General features: G+C 45.1%; 1 protein-coding gene across 3 annotated transcripts in view; it reads right to left on the reverse strand.

The window, feature by feature from the left end:
- Nucleotides 1-15893, reverse strand: part of Fam49a (family with sequence similarity 49, member A) — a 90545-nt gene that overhangs the window by 17518 nt on the left and 57134 nt on the right. The window contains exons 3-4 of one of the 3 annotated variants that reach the window (XM_013504374.1): nt 10812-10935; nt 6162-6241 (exon numbers count right to left, since the gene is read on the reverse strand). In XM_013504374.1, the coding sequence (XP_013359828.1) occupies nt 6162-6231 (70 nt within the window). In that variant the 5' untranslated portion in view covers nt 6232-6241; nt 10812-10935. Of the gene's footprint in view, nt 1-6161; nt 6242-10565; nt 10585-10811; nt 10936-15893 lie in introns of those variants that run through there. The other 2 variants (XM_005404449.2, XM_005404447.2) reach the window with 2 other exon arrangements.

Raw genomic sequence — 15893 nt, forward strand, 5'->3', positions numbered from 1 at the left:
GCTGTTTCCCTGCTTGTCTCTGAATTGCAGGCTTGCTACCCCCAGGCCCATCTGATGACCCAGCAGCTGGAGGCACTAGGGCGACAGGTGACAGGTGGGTGACTCGAGGGGTGGCTCAGCCAGGTGGCAGAGTGGCAGGCTCTGGGAAGCAGGAGATAAATAAAGGTCCTGTGGTTTCCAGTCCTCTCCCCTCTCTCCTCTTCCCAGGTGACGTTCATGAGATGCAGCGCCCACAGCTGTCACTGATGTATGAGAACCTAACAGCCAAATTTACTGCCCTCCCTTCGGTAGTACTTGTGTTTAGGCATGTGTTACTCATCTGCAGCTGCAGTCCCCTCTGAGTGGCCAACAATACTCACCATCTGTGAAAAGTTGCTCTTGTTTTCATTGCCCAGCCCTGAAACAACCACCACGCTGCCTGCTGGAAAATCTCTGCCAGAGTCTACACTCCTGCCAGTCTCCTTTCTCACCTTCACCTTTTTAAGCTGTGCTATCTCCAGTGTCAAGGGTGGCCGGGTTGAAGGACTCTGAGGGTCAGTAGAGGAAATTGCTGCGTCTAGCCCCCCAGCAGACCCTGAAAGCATTTGCTGAGTGAACTGTGGTCTTTGCTTTTCTATTTTCAACACCAAGATTGACCTTCCATCAAAGAAAGGTATTCACACGCGCCTCACTCACGTGGCCACACACAACGCCCTGCTCTTATGCTAGAAACCAGCCTTAGTTCCAACTGCAGCTGGTGGACTCTCGGGCCATACTCCTCTGAGAACCACATCCCAGCCTGCCAGTGGCTGTCAATTATTCCATCGACTCGGAGGAGAATGGTTACGTGCAGCTGCGGCTTCTCCTGTCTCACACTGGAGCTGTTAAAACCCTTGTGATTTACACAGGCAATTTCAGAAACCGATACCTCCAGGAGCTCCAGAACAAGTGTGCCCGGGCCACTCCCTGGCTAATGAGATAGAGACTTGCTGTCGTGAGAAGCATGAGCATGTAGGGTACACACTGTGACCTTGCATACATACACGTGCAGCCAAGATCTCACCAAATTCCAAGTGCCCAGAGCTTTTGCCAGAAAAAATACCTTCTTATCAATTAAGATAAACAGTATTCAGGATGTTTGCAGTGGAAATTTGGTCCTCATTTGGCTTGATTTGCTGTCAACACTTTGGGGTCACCGCAGAGCTCTGGCATCCACTCCACTGCAACAGAGGAGGGAGGGCGGCTGTGTGTTTGGTCTGTCTGGAAGGTCTCTGACAACCCTACTGCTGCGAACACAGCCAGCCTAAGCTGAGCTGGGCCCTCTGGGGAGTCGGTTAAGGGCTGGACAGGGAAAGACACGCACATCGTCTCCCAACAGCCGCTTTAGGACCCTACAGAGAGTCAGAGAAAAGCGAACTAACCTAAAACAATCTGTGCTGAAGACGAAGAGGCGGAGGAGAAAAAGGCAGAGGGATCCCTCACTTCAAATGAGATTAGGGAGAAATGTAAAATGTGGGCAACAGTGCAAAATTCCATAGAGGATCACCAGCCGAACATGGCTGTGACAGTGCTAGAGATAAATCTGGTTAATGACAGCGCAAGGTCACACTTCTGTGTGCCTGCCTGCTGCTCATGCTGGGCACCTATGGAGGGTTTGATCCCGAGCACGGTCCCTCCAACCATCACTCATGAAACGAGGATGCAACTGCATTCGTCTTTTCCTCCTCCTGTCTCCCAGCCTTTAAACAGGAAGTGGAAACAGTGAGGAGGCAGACGAAAGAAAGACTTAGTAGAGGAATGAAAAAAACAAACAGCTGGGTGTGGTGGAGTATGCCTGTAATCTCAGCACTTGGGAGGCTGAGGCAGGAGGATCACTGGAAGTTTGAGACCAGCCTGGGCTACAATGTGAGCTCAAGGCCAGCCTGAGTTGCATAGTAAGATCCTGTCTAAAATAAATAAATAAATAAATAAATAAATGAAAAAAGATGCTAAATGACTGTGGAAAAATGCAAGCATGAAGTACAGAGCTCACTGAGAAGGTCAACAGCAATTGCAATCCTGTTGTGACTGGGAAACCTAAGGCCAGATGTGTCTAATTTTGTACTATGTTTTGACCCAGCTTAATTATATCTATTTGACCCAGTTCAATTATGTTCCATCACCAACTTCAAAAAGAATATTCAGCACTCAAAGGAGAGGTGCCAAGTTCATTTAAGCTGTTACTACACACTGTGCAGCCTCCCGTCCTCCCTCCAACCCCCGTCCTTAACTCTTTATCATCCAACCTATGTCTGTCTGAAGTAAACTGTGCCACTGAAACGGGGCTTGACAGGTGGAGGGGCCGGGAAAAGGGCACACATCTTCCTGAACAGAGCAGTCTGGGCTCTCCTTTGCGCCTGGGGTTTCAGCTCTAGTCTTTGCAGATGAGCCGGATAGTGGACCCCAGCCCTGAGCTAAGCAACTGTTCCCGCCACCGTCTGACCCAAGCCATCCTTCCACTGCAGCTTCCATTTCTTTTCAAAAGGCATTGGTTACTCTGTCTCAACTGGAATTCTTGCTGTTCTTCAAACATCCACTTTTCCAGTTTCTACACCTATAGTCAGACCGTTTCTGAGTGTTGGAAACTCCCCACCCCATCTGTGTCTATTCATTTGTAAAAGGCGAAAGATTTATATGATCTGAAGAGAAACCAGAGTATAAAGCTATTCATTTGTAAAAGCCCATCCCAAACGCCAGCTCGTGTACGAAGACTTCTCCCATCCTTCTGCAGCTGCTGTGTTTCCAGAAACTGAACTGGATGTTCATTCCTTTGCCTTCTGTACTCCCGAGCCACGCTGTGCCTGTCTGCAGTCCCTTGGTTTCCCTCATCTTCAGCCATCTCCCTACTTGTTCTGCACCAGCCCGAGGCCTTGTCAGCAATACAGGCCCTCATTTCCTCTGCACCGGATGCAGCATGGCTTCCTGAGAGTCCGAACTGTCCTCAACACACCCTTGCTGGAGCTGAAATGTAGACTCACGGTCAAATCTTACCTGCAGCTCACCTTTCCCACCTCTCCAGCTCGTCATCATTCTTAAAAATCTCCTTTAGAAATAGGACTTTTAGGACAAAAGCCTAAAAATTATTTCTTCCCATGAAATGGCCTAGTTTATAGGTGACCAATGGAGAGGATGGCTGTGTCCTTCTAGGAAGCCCCTCGTGATGAGCATTCAGGGCAGCAAAGAAGGGGCAGGAGGGGAGCTGCAGACCCAGGTCCCCCTTAGCAGCCCTCCCTTCCCCTGGGTGACTGCAGCCCACAGCATGTCCTCTGCACAGTATCAGTGGCCTGGGCTCATCTCTGGGGGCTGGGTGGGGAAATGCACACAACTGTACGTATTTTTCTAAATGCACAGCTTTACATTGTCCCTAAATCTTTTAACTCTGGTCCTAGCAATGGGCCACCAGGCAAAGGAATCCACTCCACATTTCCTTGCTTTGAAGAAATTATAGACTCCAAAAATGGAGCTTTGGGGCCAAGAACATTATCAAACTTCAAGATTCTAAATGCTCTATTCGGTCACCATAAGCTTTCCTGAAATGGAAAGTTAGAAAATATCCAGATTCTGAGACAAAGCGGAGCAGAGGACTCCAGTATAGGAGTAGGGAGGAGAGGCCTCCCCCAGTGCTCCTGCCTGCTCTGGGATGGGCGGGGTCCTCAGGGCTGAGGCTCTGAAGCCAGCTGCCGCAGAGAACCCCAGAAACAAGCATCAGATCTTACAGGTTTCCCTTTTATGGCTGGGAAAGCTTTGAGGATTAGTCTCAATGAAGACCTCTTCACTGGCCTGAGTGGAAGTATGGAAAGCCAGCATCTGAGGAGAGTTAAGCAGGTAAGCAGGGTCACGGATCGTGGTGGTACAGGGGGCCTGGGTGGGTGTGTGAGGAAGTCCTGGCTTCCAGAAAAGAACAGATGGATAACTGCCAGGAGCGCCTGTGTCTCAGGACTGGAAATGATCAGGGCTTTTGATCACCATTCAGCCCTTTACATGCTGAATGAAGCAAAGTAAAATGCATGTGATAAGAAATGGAAGAGGATAATTAAAAACGTAAATAGTAAAAAAAAAATACATATATATCCCAAACTAAACCAAACCCAACAACAACATGCCAAGTGCAGTCAGAAATGAGATATCTTTCACTGAATTTAATCTAGAGTACAGGAAAACCTTGGATTGTGAGTAACTTGTTCTATGAACGTTCCACAAGATAAGCAAACATTTCTAATAAATTTTAACTTGTTAAATGAATGGTATTGGCCGGGCGTGGTGGTGCATATCTATAATTCCAGCACTCCGGAGGCTGAGGCAGGAGGATTGTTGCGAGTTTGAGACCAGCCTGGGCTATGAAGTGAGCTCAGCCTGAACTGCATAGTGAGACCCCATCTCAAAAAAAATAAAACAAAGATAAAAATAAATAAATAAATAAATAGTATCTTGCAATAGGAGTAGTATGTGACAACAAATGTCACATGACACAGTTGAGCCAATGGTTCTTCTGTCTCTGTCTCCGTTTCTGTCTCCATGTCTCTCTCTCCCTCTCCCTCTCTCTCCCCTCCCTCTCTCCCTCCCTCTCTCACTGCAGGACTGTGGGTGATCATTTCCCAACAGGAAGAGGTTATAGAGGAGATCTTGTCTGAAGAGGAGGAGGAGAAAAAGGCAGAGGAATCCCTCACTTCAAATGAGATTAAGGTGAAGTGTAAAATGTGGGAAACTGCAAAATTTCACAGAAAATCACCACCTGAATAAGGCTGTAGGGGTGTGAGATGAATCTGTTTAATGACAATGTCATGTCACATTTCTGTGAAATCCTCAAAAGGTGGCAAAAGCAAGCATCACTGGACCAGTTCCCTGTTAAAGCTGCACAAGAAGAAAAGGATTCCATGGAGCCGGTGGACAGTAGTGATTCCAGCATGAAAGTTGTCATCCTCCTCTCTCTTGTCTCCCTCTCACCAACCATGAAGGTTTTCAAAGGGAAGTGCAGGTTAATTTGTTTATTCTCCTGCACATTTTGAATGTTCTTTTTATTTTGTATTACGGTATTGTCATCATTTTATATGAATATTTTTGGGTTGTAGAATGAATCATATGAGTTTCCACGATTTCGTATGGGGAAATTCCCTTCCATATACTGTGCAAGTGCTGTGGATCACAAGCATGTTTCCAGAACAAATTACGCTTGCAAACAAGGTTTTACTGTATTTTTTGCAGAATATCTGAGCTTTGTGGATGCATTTCCTTTTCGGATCGCTATTTTAAACTCTCTGAAGTTACTGAATCAACACACCTAAGAGGCTTTCCCCTTTTGCATTACTGCACCTTGGAAAAATCTTAATCTAGATGTAAGGAAGTCCCAACTATTTTCTTTCCCATAGATAAAATACTTAAAAAGTTAAAGCTTGAAGCAGATTAAAGTGTGCAAGGGATGGGAATTCTGAAAAAAGACATCAAATTGCCCTTGTGGGCTTGGAATTTAAAATGGGAGAGAACAAAAGAGTACAGTTGTAAGCCTAAGCTCAGTCAGAATAAACATGAATGTGCTGTCCATGCTTACATATATATAAAGATAAAGCAAAATCAGAAGGAATCTCTATGCTTATTCAGTCATGACCCTTAAGCTATTTTTACCTGAGGAAAAAATACAATGTAATTGGTAGAAGTGACAAATTTTTTGGATAAATGGGAATTATCTCAAAATCCTGGAATGGTACTATACAGTCAAATAATAAATAAAGAATAGATGGAGATGATTAAAAAATAACTTGTACATCTCACTTATGCTATTTATAACTTTTCTTTAACTTCTAGTGATATATATTGTATGTTAATCTGTGTAAATTAATATGCTTACTATTTTTCTTTGGAGTATGATGTGGTAACTCATACAATTTTTTAGGAAAAATGCATGATACTTTATGTTAAGCCTGTAATAGCTGATCACTTCAAAAATCAAAGAAAATCATGAATACATTAAAAGATTTTCCATTAAGTTTCTGAAAAAAATAGGAAAAGAGTAAAGGAAAATGACGTTAGAAACGATCTCAGAAGTAGATTTGGTTTAAGTACCACCTAAAATCTTTATAACTTCCGTAACAACAAGCTATAAAAAGTGAAAACTTTTTTATTATCATATTCTGATTTGGGGGACTTACTCTCGAAATCCAGGAAAAAGTGTGGATAGTTTTCAATTTCCCTGGTCAGGACTTTGAGCAGGTTTCCCATCCCAGCAAACCTAGGAAAGGCAACACAAAAAATAAACAAATACCATTAGAAATAGAGACACCAGGCTCTTCAGGAATGTCCTGGACCTTCTCTGCTACTGTGAAGGCCAGAAAGATGGCATCTCTTTCTCTCAGAGATGAGCTGTCACCTAGTACCCTCATTCCTGAACTGGTGGCCCATAAATATCTTGGAGGTGATGGGTGCCTAAAACTTAGGGGCATCTGGTGTAAACCACACCAAGTAGGGCAGTGGTGAAAGCATTATGAGAAGTCTCTGGAGAATACACTCTCATGCAGTGTCTCACTCATGATTAGAAGCATTAATCAATGACCATTATACTAAAATAATCAGGTATTTTAGTTTAGGAAACAGACTTTTAGTATACTGTACAAAGTGAATATATATTCTACAAAGTGAAGGACCCCTTCACTAATCCTTGGAATTCCTGCAGTTAATATCTCAATTTTGCTTTGTTTCCTGTCCATCAAAGAAGGCACTACTGAATATCTGTTCAGAAAAGTAACTTTCTTAAAGTTCACGAGAAGCAGAGTTTAGTAAGCATGGGTTTAGGGTCCTAGGTTCTCTTCGAGTTATGTGTAGGAGACAAGATTCCTCAGGACGTGATTCTTGGGCAAGCTGAAGGCTCTCATTGTTCGACATTTCAATGGTAAGCAGGTGGGCAACTTTTTAAGTGTAAAAATTAAAAGGCATAATATCCAAGAAGTCATTTTCTATGAAACAACAGGCTAAGACATTAATAAAGTCAAATCAAGAGAAATACAAATTTGTTACACATCTGCGGTCCTCTCCTAAAAAAAAAAAAAAAAAACCAAATAGGTAAACTATAGTTACTTTTAAATAAAAAGAACGATTTCTACTGCTCTGAGAACTAGACACTGCACTGCCTGCTGGGCTGGCCATGTCCCGCACCCCTCATGCCTCCAACACTTGCTCACAGGACAGTGGATGGCAGCCGTGCTGTTGGGAAGGCCTGCCTCTACCTGTCCCTGCTGTGCATGAACTCAGATGCCTGTCTGTAAAGAGTCACTTTCTAAGTCATGGGACCAGGACTGAGCTGAGCCACAGTTTTCTATGCCTGTAGCTTCTGACATGATAATGTTGAAATAAGGAAGGTTTGAAGGCACCCTACAAGGAGGACACAGTGAGAGACGAATACACTGAAGTAATAGGCTGCAAATGGTGTGATGGAGAAAGCCCTCACACACTTGCAGACATGCTCATGGCAGAACACCCCCAATCAGGGTAGAAAGAGCCAACTTTATCCACATCACAGTGCAGGAGCCCAACCTGGGCTCTGCTTCCTGCTGCTTACAGGGCACTGCCTATCTCATCTCCAAGAGTCTGTCTGTCTCCAGGAGTGTCTCCTCACCGTTATATGAATTCTCCACAGGTACACTGAGAACAGCACTTACAGCAAGTGCTGAAGAAGTGGAACCTGCTCCTACTATGGACCACAAAGGTTACCATTATTTAGGGTGTTCCTATAGAAGGTAGATTTGATAGCTTGTATGTTGCTCCAGGGAAGTGTGGTAAGACCATTGGGAAATTAATGAGAAAGATCTTTGTCCTATGTTACAAAGAAATTTCTAACCATTACAGTTGCTAAAGTTGAGTAATTTCCTGATAAGGTAGAAATGACTTATGTGTTAGGTAGAAAGGTGGACCAGATTTCTTATACTTCTCCTGCCTTGCAGCAAATGAATACATGAGCACGAACATAGTGCGCGCACACACACACATGCATACACAAGGCAAATACTCTTTCTCTTCCAAAACAATTTTCCCTCTCCTTCCTGTCATTCCTCTCTTTGTCCTCTGCCCTTATGCACATTTCTTTTTAAGATATTTTTCAGCAAACCCCTGTATGAGGCAGGTTTTGCCAAATTTAAAGCTTGGAACTGGTATCACCCAGCCCTCCCTCCAAGAGGCAGCATTTGTAAACTCTCCTGCCTGTTTTGGGAAGAGTGTTCACAGTTTTATGAGCAATTCCATCCCAGACCTGAAGGTATTTTTTGTAGGATGATGACCCAATGTTTAGAAGACGACCTGGTTTTTACATGTAATGCCTTAATGGAAGACAAACAGTCTTAATTTCTCTATTTTTGTGCCATGTCCATCACAAGAGATGTGTATGGACTTCACTTTCTCCTAAAATTCTGTCTTGTGTGTGATTTTACTGGGAGAGTATCTGGGTGGGAAATATGTAAAGACTCTAAAATCTCTAACAGACTGGAAAACATGTAGAAATATATGCAAACGTTAGAAGCATTCTATCTCTTCCCTGGGTATGACTTGGTTGATGGACATCTCAAGTATCTTGGAAGATGATTCTAACACTAACCATGGTCAGTTAGTTGGAACTTCCAGAATTACAGACATGTTACCTCTAAAATGGATGTTATGTCTGCCCAATAACGGGGGCATTACGGACTATGAGAGGTCAAGTCTAGTTTTATTGGACCTAAAAACGTGTTTCAAACCTGATACAAGGGCTGGGGATATAGCTCAGTGGCACAGCACCTGCCTGACAAGTGTGAGGTTCTGAGTTCAATTCTTGACTCCAAAAAAACTCAAAAAACAATATAAAAAAAGTAAAGCTGATACAAGATCTCTGCATTGACGTAGAAATACATCATCTCATCTCCTCCATGGGAAATAAGACCTAATGCTTATTCTCTTCTCCCATCTTGATGAGAAATCCTGGGAGTATCTGGTGAGTATTTAGAGTATTTAGTGAGGTCTGAAGTTAAATAGGTGCATCACAGAAAGTGTTGGTAGATGGAGACCACTCTTATTTTTAGCTGGACCCAGGGATCCATCTGGAAAGGTTGCTTGCCTATGTTCTCTGTGCTGGAGACTCTTCAACTTATCCAAGTGCTCCAAGTAAATACAAAACACACTGCTCTGCATCATGGTACTAGTGAGATGGCTTAGTTAATGACAGAGGTTATTTTAAAAGATATTTTATCTTTCTACAAATGATTTGAGTTTATCTTTCTTTACAGCAGAGTAGTACTCCATCATGTGTAAATAGCACAGTTCCTCTATCTCTGAATCTGTTGATGGACAGATAGGCTGCTTGAGAGCATAATGTTAGGTGAAATAAAGCAGACACATAAGCTCAAACACCACATGGTTTATCTCATATGAGAAACTGAAATTATAAATAATGAGCAAAGTAAAAGATAATAGGAATTAAGGAAATGGATATTTACAGCAGGGAAGGAGAACAATAGATGGGGCAGAGGGAAGGAGGGTCAGGGCTGAGAAAAGGAACTAAGATGCCCTGCACCCATGGCCCAGCTCTACAAGGACTGTAGACATGTACTGCACAAACACAAACTTTTAAAATGGTATTTTATCTTACTAAATAAAACAATTTGGGATAATTAATACACTCTTAGAGAATGTAAACACTGGTGTAATAAAAGTGGGGAAGACAATAATAAAGCAAAGGAGAAAAAATGCTCCCTGTTAGATTGAGCATTCGGAAAATTTAAAAAAAACAACCCACAGGGTCCAGTAGGGAAGCGCCATGACCACGGCCCCAGGCAGAGCAGAAAGCTGCATGAGGGGAGCGGCCCCCAGCTCCACGGGCACAGCTGTATCCCAGCCAGGGTGGCAGAGCAGCCAGGAGCTCTGGTTTCCACATCCAGCTGGGGGCTTCATGGTCAGCACCTCCTGTGGCCTGCTGTGTGTTCCTTGGGGTGGCCCTACTGTCATCCTTCTCTGTGCTGCCAGGGCTTCTTTCAGAGGGAACACAGCAGACAGCAAGAACTGGAGCCCCCGAGGAGGGCCTTAACCCCAGGATCTTAAAATGCCTGGTAGTTTTTATAGGTAGAGAAGCCGCTAATGAACTGGGCACAGTGACACACACCCGTGGCCCCAGCATTCTGGGAGGCTAGGCAGGAGAATTCAAAGCTGGAGCCCAGCCTGGGCAATTTAGAGACACAGTGAGACCAAAAAAGAGAAAAGTTTAAAAGGGCTGGGGACATAATTTGGTGTGAAGACCCTAGGTTCAGTCGCCAGTACCTCATAAAAAAAGGTACCTATGTAATTTTAGGGATGGAAATGCTCTCCCAGAATAAAAGGAGCAGAATGACCATTTGAAGAAGGACAGAAGTATGACAAAAATGTAGATGCAAACATACAAGAGATACAACATTAGAGATATTTCAGATATGCTTTGCTTTATATTGTAGATAATTTTTATATTTATACATTTTATATATTAGAGGTAAACATTAGATGGCAAGAGGCTTTCTAGGCATAAAATAATTCAAGCAGTAACCGGCAGAGCTTGCATATCGTACAATGTTATGGCTGGGCATCATGGTCCACGCCTGAAATCCCAGCACTCTGGCACAGGGCAGTCAATTTAGGAATCTTCAAAACCCTGTGCCAAAATAAAATAAAAATAGGCTGGGATGTAGCTCAGTGTGAAGGTCCTGGGTTCAATCCCCAGTACTGCAAAATTAAAAAAAATAAAATAAAAGGTATATGCTACTTGCACATTACTGAATATATATGCTCATTTTTCTGCAGGAAGACTTAGTTACTTTTTTTGTTGCTGAGATAAAACACCTGACACTCAAGGTTGAAGGGGGAGAGTCTTATTTAGCTCACGGTCTGTAGAGGTTTCAGTCTATCATCAGCTGGCTCCAACGCAGAGTGGCACAGGCACTGCAGAGGAGAAACAGTCCATAGCAGGAAAAAAGGTAAATGCTACTTGCAACCAGGGCTGACCATAGCTCTTTCTGTCCCTTGTGTCTTATCCAGGATACTCAGGGCGAGCAGCACTCACACCTTAATCTTAGCACCCTTGATTCCAGCAGTGCCCACAAATCCATCACAGTGTCACACAGTCTGGATCCAGCTACCTCTGAAGAAGCCGCTTCTTGACCAAGTGAGGCTTTGGGGGGCATCGAGACACAGCCATGACAGAGACAACACAGCTCCCCTTAAGAGTTCAGAGGAGTCTGTCTGCACAGATGGCTCCATGGCCAGCCAGGACACGTGTGAGTTTCCTCTGCATGTGGAGGAAGGGAGTTGCCACCAGATGGGAAGGGTGCCAGATGTGACTGGCCAGCGGCCCTGCAGCTAGCTGGGCGGGGTCAGGGTGAAGTCAAATGATGACACCAAGGCCCAGTTCCACTGAAACAGAAGCTCTCCTCCAAAGATTCGCTTCCCATACTATTATTCTGAAACAGGACCTTTAACTTGTTTGTTTTTCTAGTAGTCTAGACGTGGAATGTCTCTTGTCCCTTTATGACAGTGCCTGTGAGGCACACTTCAGCCTCAAGGGTGCACATTGAGATGTAAACATGGGATTTTCTCCTAGCAAGTTCTTGACTCACAGCTCAAAACTACCTCTACTGCTGACTCTACCACTACTCTGGAAAACAATGAGTCTCTTAAAGAAATCATTCTCTGTTAACATTTTCAGTTTCAAAAAAAAGAGGTTGGGCATGGTGGTGTGTGTCTGTAATCCCAGCACTCTGGAGGCTGAGACAGGAGGATCCCTGCAAGTTTGAGGGTAGCCTGAGTTACACAGCAAGACCCTGTCTCAAAAAAAAGGGAGCAAATTCACACACACACACACACTCACACTTTTTCCTCCCTATTTGGAATTCTTGCACATTTTCATTTTCACAATGTAGAAATGGTCATTTTTCCCATTTTAGTGATAAAGGAACTGCAGCAGAGGCTTAGGAACTTGCTGGGGCTCATAAATGATATGGCAGGGTCTGGCCTCTAAGCAGCAGCTCTTGGCAAACTCCTTCCCTGTTCCCTTTCAAGAGTGAGTATTTGGATCCACACTCTGGGAAAGGACCCTGCTCCATTCCAACCAAAACAAATGCTACTCCCTGAGCTGCTGCTCCCAGCTCACCCCTCACTGTGTCCTGCGCAACCATGGCCAGTGGAGCTTTCTCCTGAGCCTGCGTGTAAGTGTTCTGGGCAGGCTGCTGTTGCAGACCTGTAGCACCCCTCCCACGTGCAGCAGGACCTGGCTCTGTGTGCCATGGAGAAAAAAAATATCAAGACTGCTGTCTGATGGACCCAGGCTCCAGTCCCACCAAGTGAGTAGGAAGAACAAAAGCTACACGCCAAGCCTTGCAGAAAGCTAAAGTTACCCAGGCACATCTACACAACAGCACCTTTGTTTCTCTTACAAAGTAAGGGGGGCAGTTGTAGCCCAAATCCTCAAAGTTTATTTTGAAGTGTTACTGGATTATGAAATTGTGAAGTTGAGGAACCTCCCATAAACTCAGTGACTTGCCCAAACTTGGAGGCAGAAATGCAATGGGACCTGGTGTCCACTCTGTCCAGCCAATGCAGCTGCCCCTGCTACCTGCTCACCTAAAGGCTGATCTCTCCATAGTGGGCCCCCAGACAACACTGTCCTCAAGTATGCCAGCTTGGGCACTCTGGGTGCTTTGAGCTAAAGGAGAATCACAGTCCCTCTGGTCTTCTCTCCCAGTATCTCATGTGTCCTTCCCTCCAGAATCACAGGAAGGGCTTTCTCTGAATTCCCCTCTCCAGCAAAGGCCAGGATCTAGAGAATTAACCTGCAGGAAGAACTGCAAGAGCTGGCATCACACAGAGTCTAGGTCAACCCTGTCCCAGGCTGCTCTATTCTTCAGGTCCATTCATCCTCACTCAAAATAACTACCTCTTCTTCCAAAATGCCTTAGACTAAACACCCGCTCCTCTAGAGAGAGGCCTTTCCTTGAGCTTCCTGCTCTGTGGGACTCCAGTGCCTTTGCATGTCAGGAACTGTCTTGGTTTCTTTTTTCTCATTGCTGAGACAAAATACCTGATGCTCAAAGTGAAAGGTTTATTTAGCTCACAGTTTGTGGAGCTTTCAGTCCATACTCGGCCGGCTCCAAGGCAGAGCAGCACATGGCACAGAGCAACTGTTCATGATGTTGGAAAGCAGCAAAAGCAAAAAGAGTAAAAAGGAGGAGCAGCAGAGAGCAACTCTCTTTCTCTCCCTTATATTGTATGCAAACTACTGCCTCAGGGCAGGTGTAGCACTCATACCCAAAACCCTAGCACTGATCATGAATTATTCATGAACTCTAGAAGCCTGCCCACGACTGCATGAGGCTTTAGGGGGACATCCAGACACAAACCATGACAGGGAGTTTGCACATCTTTTCTGTGTCCATTGCCTTTTGCTTTAGCAAGCTCAGTTACAGAGACGTTGGGGCCTGGAAAAGGAAACTCCCCTTCACTCTGTGACTTCCGCAGCAGAATGAACTAAGCAGCCCCACTTCCACTTAGCAGCCATTTCTGCGGACTGCATGTGATTTTAGGGAAGTGAGGAAGATGAAGGACTTTTCAAGTCCACTGACAAAGTTTAGAGCTGGAGTAATTGTGGAGGACCCAGGACAGCAGCCATTGTCAGGGCCACTGGAAGGAAGCTCAGGGAAACCCCCTCAGCATCCTGTGAGGCCAGGGACATGTGTGACTTCATTCAAGCGACTCAGACACACGCTCTCTGTATGGAGCATGTACACCACCTGACTGTTCTCAATCACAAACAACAATCCTGCCAGCTTCCACTCAGCATCAGCCTGTGTAGAACACGAAGTAGGTGGCCTAAAAACACATCCAGCGCACTACAGGAAAGGTCCCTTCCCCAAGTGAGCTGAGCGGGGCTGCTTTTTGGGGTGGGGAGTGCACAGGGGGCCAGCACAGCTCAGCTTGTGAACCTCAGGGGAACAGACTCCCTGCTGAGCCCAGCAGATGAGTGATGCCCTCGGGTGGGGCTGTGAGTCCCCGCCCATCCACCACGAGTTTTCTGTTCTGTTGTAGAACACATCACACATTGCCAAAAATCTAACATGTGATTTCATTCCAGGATGAAGGAGGAAAACTGAGATGGATGAGTCTATTAGGCACTTTCATCTGACAATAAAAATGAGTTAATGGCTAAAATGTGTTTTCAGAACATTTTAACACTACAAGTAATGGCACTCAAATGGAAAAATGCCTTGAATATTGTCATCGATCATTAATACAGTGGTGTCCTGCAGAAGGGATTGGCGTTCTCTGTCGGATACGAGCTGCTGGAGCCCAGTTGTAAAGCAATCCATGTGAATTTGCAACAACAACAACAACAACAACAACAGCAGCAGCAAAAACCCTATTATGGGATTGAACAATTAAGTGCAGGTTTAAAATAGCCCTTTCAATATTTGAGTTGGGTTTTCTAACATAGACTATTACTTCATCATAGCTAATTTTCTCATAAACAGCAACGTTAGAACAGCAAAAAGAGTCCAAGATGTGAGGGCAAAATTAAGATTTTTTTTTAAGGGAATGAGTCAGTGTCTCCTCAAGTTCAAATGCAAGTATGCAAGTGGTTGCCCTGAGGCTCCACCAGCTCCCGACTGCCCCAACGCTGTAAAATCCTCAGTGAATTTGTCATCTTTCACTTGTGAAACCAAGAACACGGTTACAGGAAACCACTGGGAGGGTCTGCTCCCTATCTACAAACCCAGCCCCCAAGGTCAGTTCCCTGAACTGCAGCGGGAAAGGGACACCATCTCTGACTTCAGTTTCGGCCCTGCGCTGGTAACTGCTCCCCCTGTCCACAGTGCAGGCCTGATGTCTGCTGTGGCCAAAACACCCCCACTTCCCACTCTTTCCAAGTCCTCCTCCTCCCCAGTGGAGCGAGAGGCAATATCAGCCATGACAATGCACAAACCAGAGACCTAGGCGTCCCCTGCCTCTCCACCTACTCCTGCTCTTGGATGACTCTCTCGGACCTCTGCACAGCCGGCGCTTGCTCGCCCTGGATCCTTTTCCCTGATGCGAAGTTCCTCAGCATCTCCAGTTAGTAGCCCACCTGCTGTGCCCCCACTCCCACATGGATATTTCACCAGCCTATGACCCAGTGACAGGATGGTCATGTGTAACACGAGTAGTGGTGAATTACAGCTTTTCCATTTCTGTTATACTAGCTATAATCAGGAAGAAAAATCCCAGAGGCGTCTCCTTCTCCCTGCTGGTTTTCACGATCAGCAGCTGCATTACACATCTGTTCCTGGAGTTTCTCAACCTCCATAGCATGAAATATGACTGATCTGGTCAAGGTCCAGGAGGCAAGTACTAAGGAAAGAGTCCTTCTGAGAAGTAACACTCCCCACGCTTGTCAGAGACAACCACAAAGTGGCTCTGAGCAGGATCTAAATTAACTAATTGACTTTCCATGTTTACTTGAAAGTCTGTTCAAGGCCTAGGCCCCTTGTCTGGAGATGGGCAGTGGACCCATAGTAAGTGAACCTCTGTGAGTCACTGGTCCCAGCTAAGGCCTGTAATGGCAGGTGAAGCCATGATGCCTCAGAGGACAGGACAAGGCCACAGCTAAGGACACCCGACTCCAACCTCAATTAACTAGATAAAGACTATAGCGGTAGACATCTCACTCCTGGGTGGAGACCTTCCTGGAGAAAACACAGTTCTAAATTAACATAACTATTACTTGGAGAAGTCCTTGAAGGGACTCCCAAGGTCCTGCCCAGATTCCTCTGTTTTCTTCGGGAGGTATTCCCTTCCTTTGTTTGATAACTAAATAAATATGGGCCACCCAGAGAAGTTCTTTGTCTTAGTCCCCAAAGAATCTCGGATTC

Source organism: Chinchilla lanigera, unplaced genomic scaffold (genome assembly GCF_000276665.1).
Source record: "Chinchilla lanigera isolate Chin_1 unplaced genomic scaffold, ChiLan1.0 scaffold00086, whole genome shotgun sequence".
Lineage (NCBI taxonomy): Eukaryota > Metazoa > Chordata > Mammalia > Rodentia > Chinchillidae > Chinchilla > Chinchilla lanigera.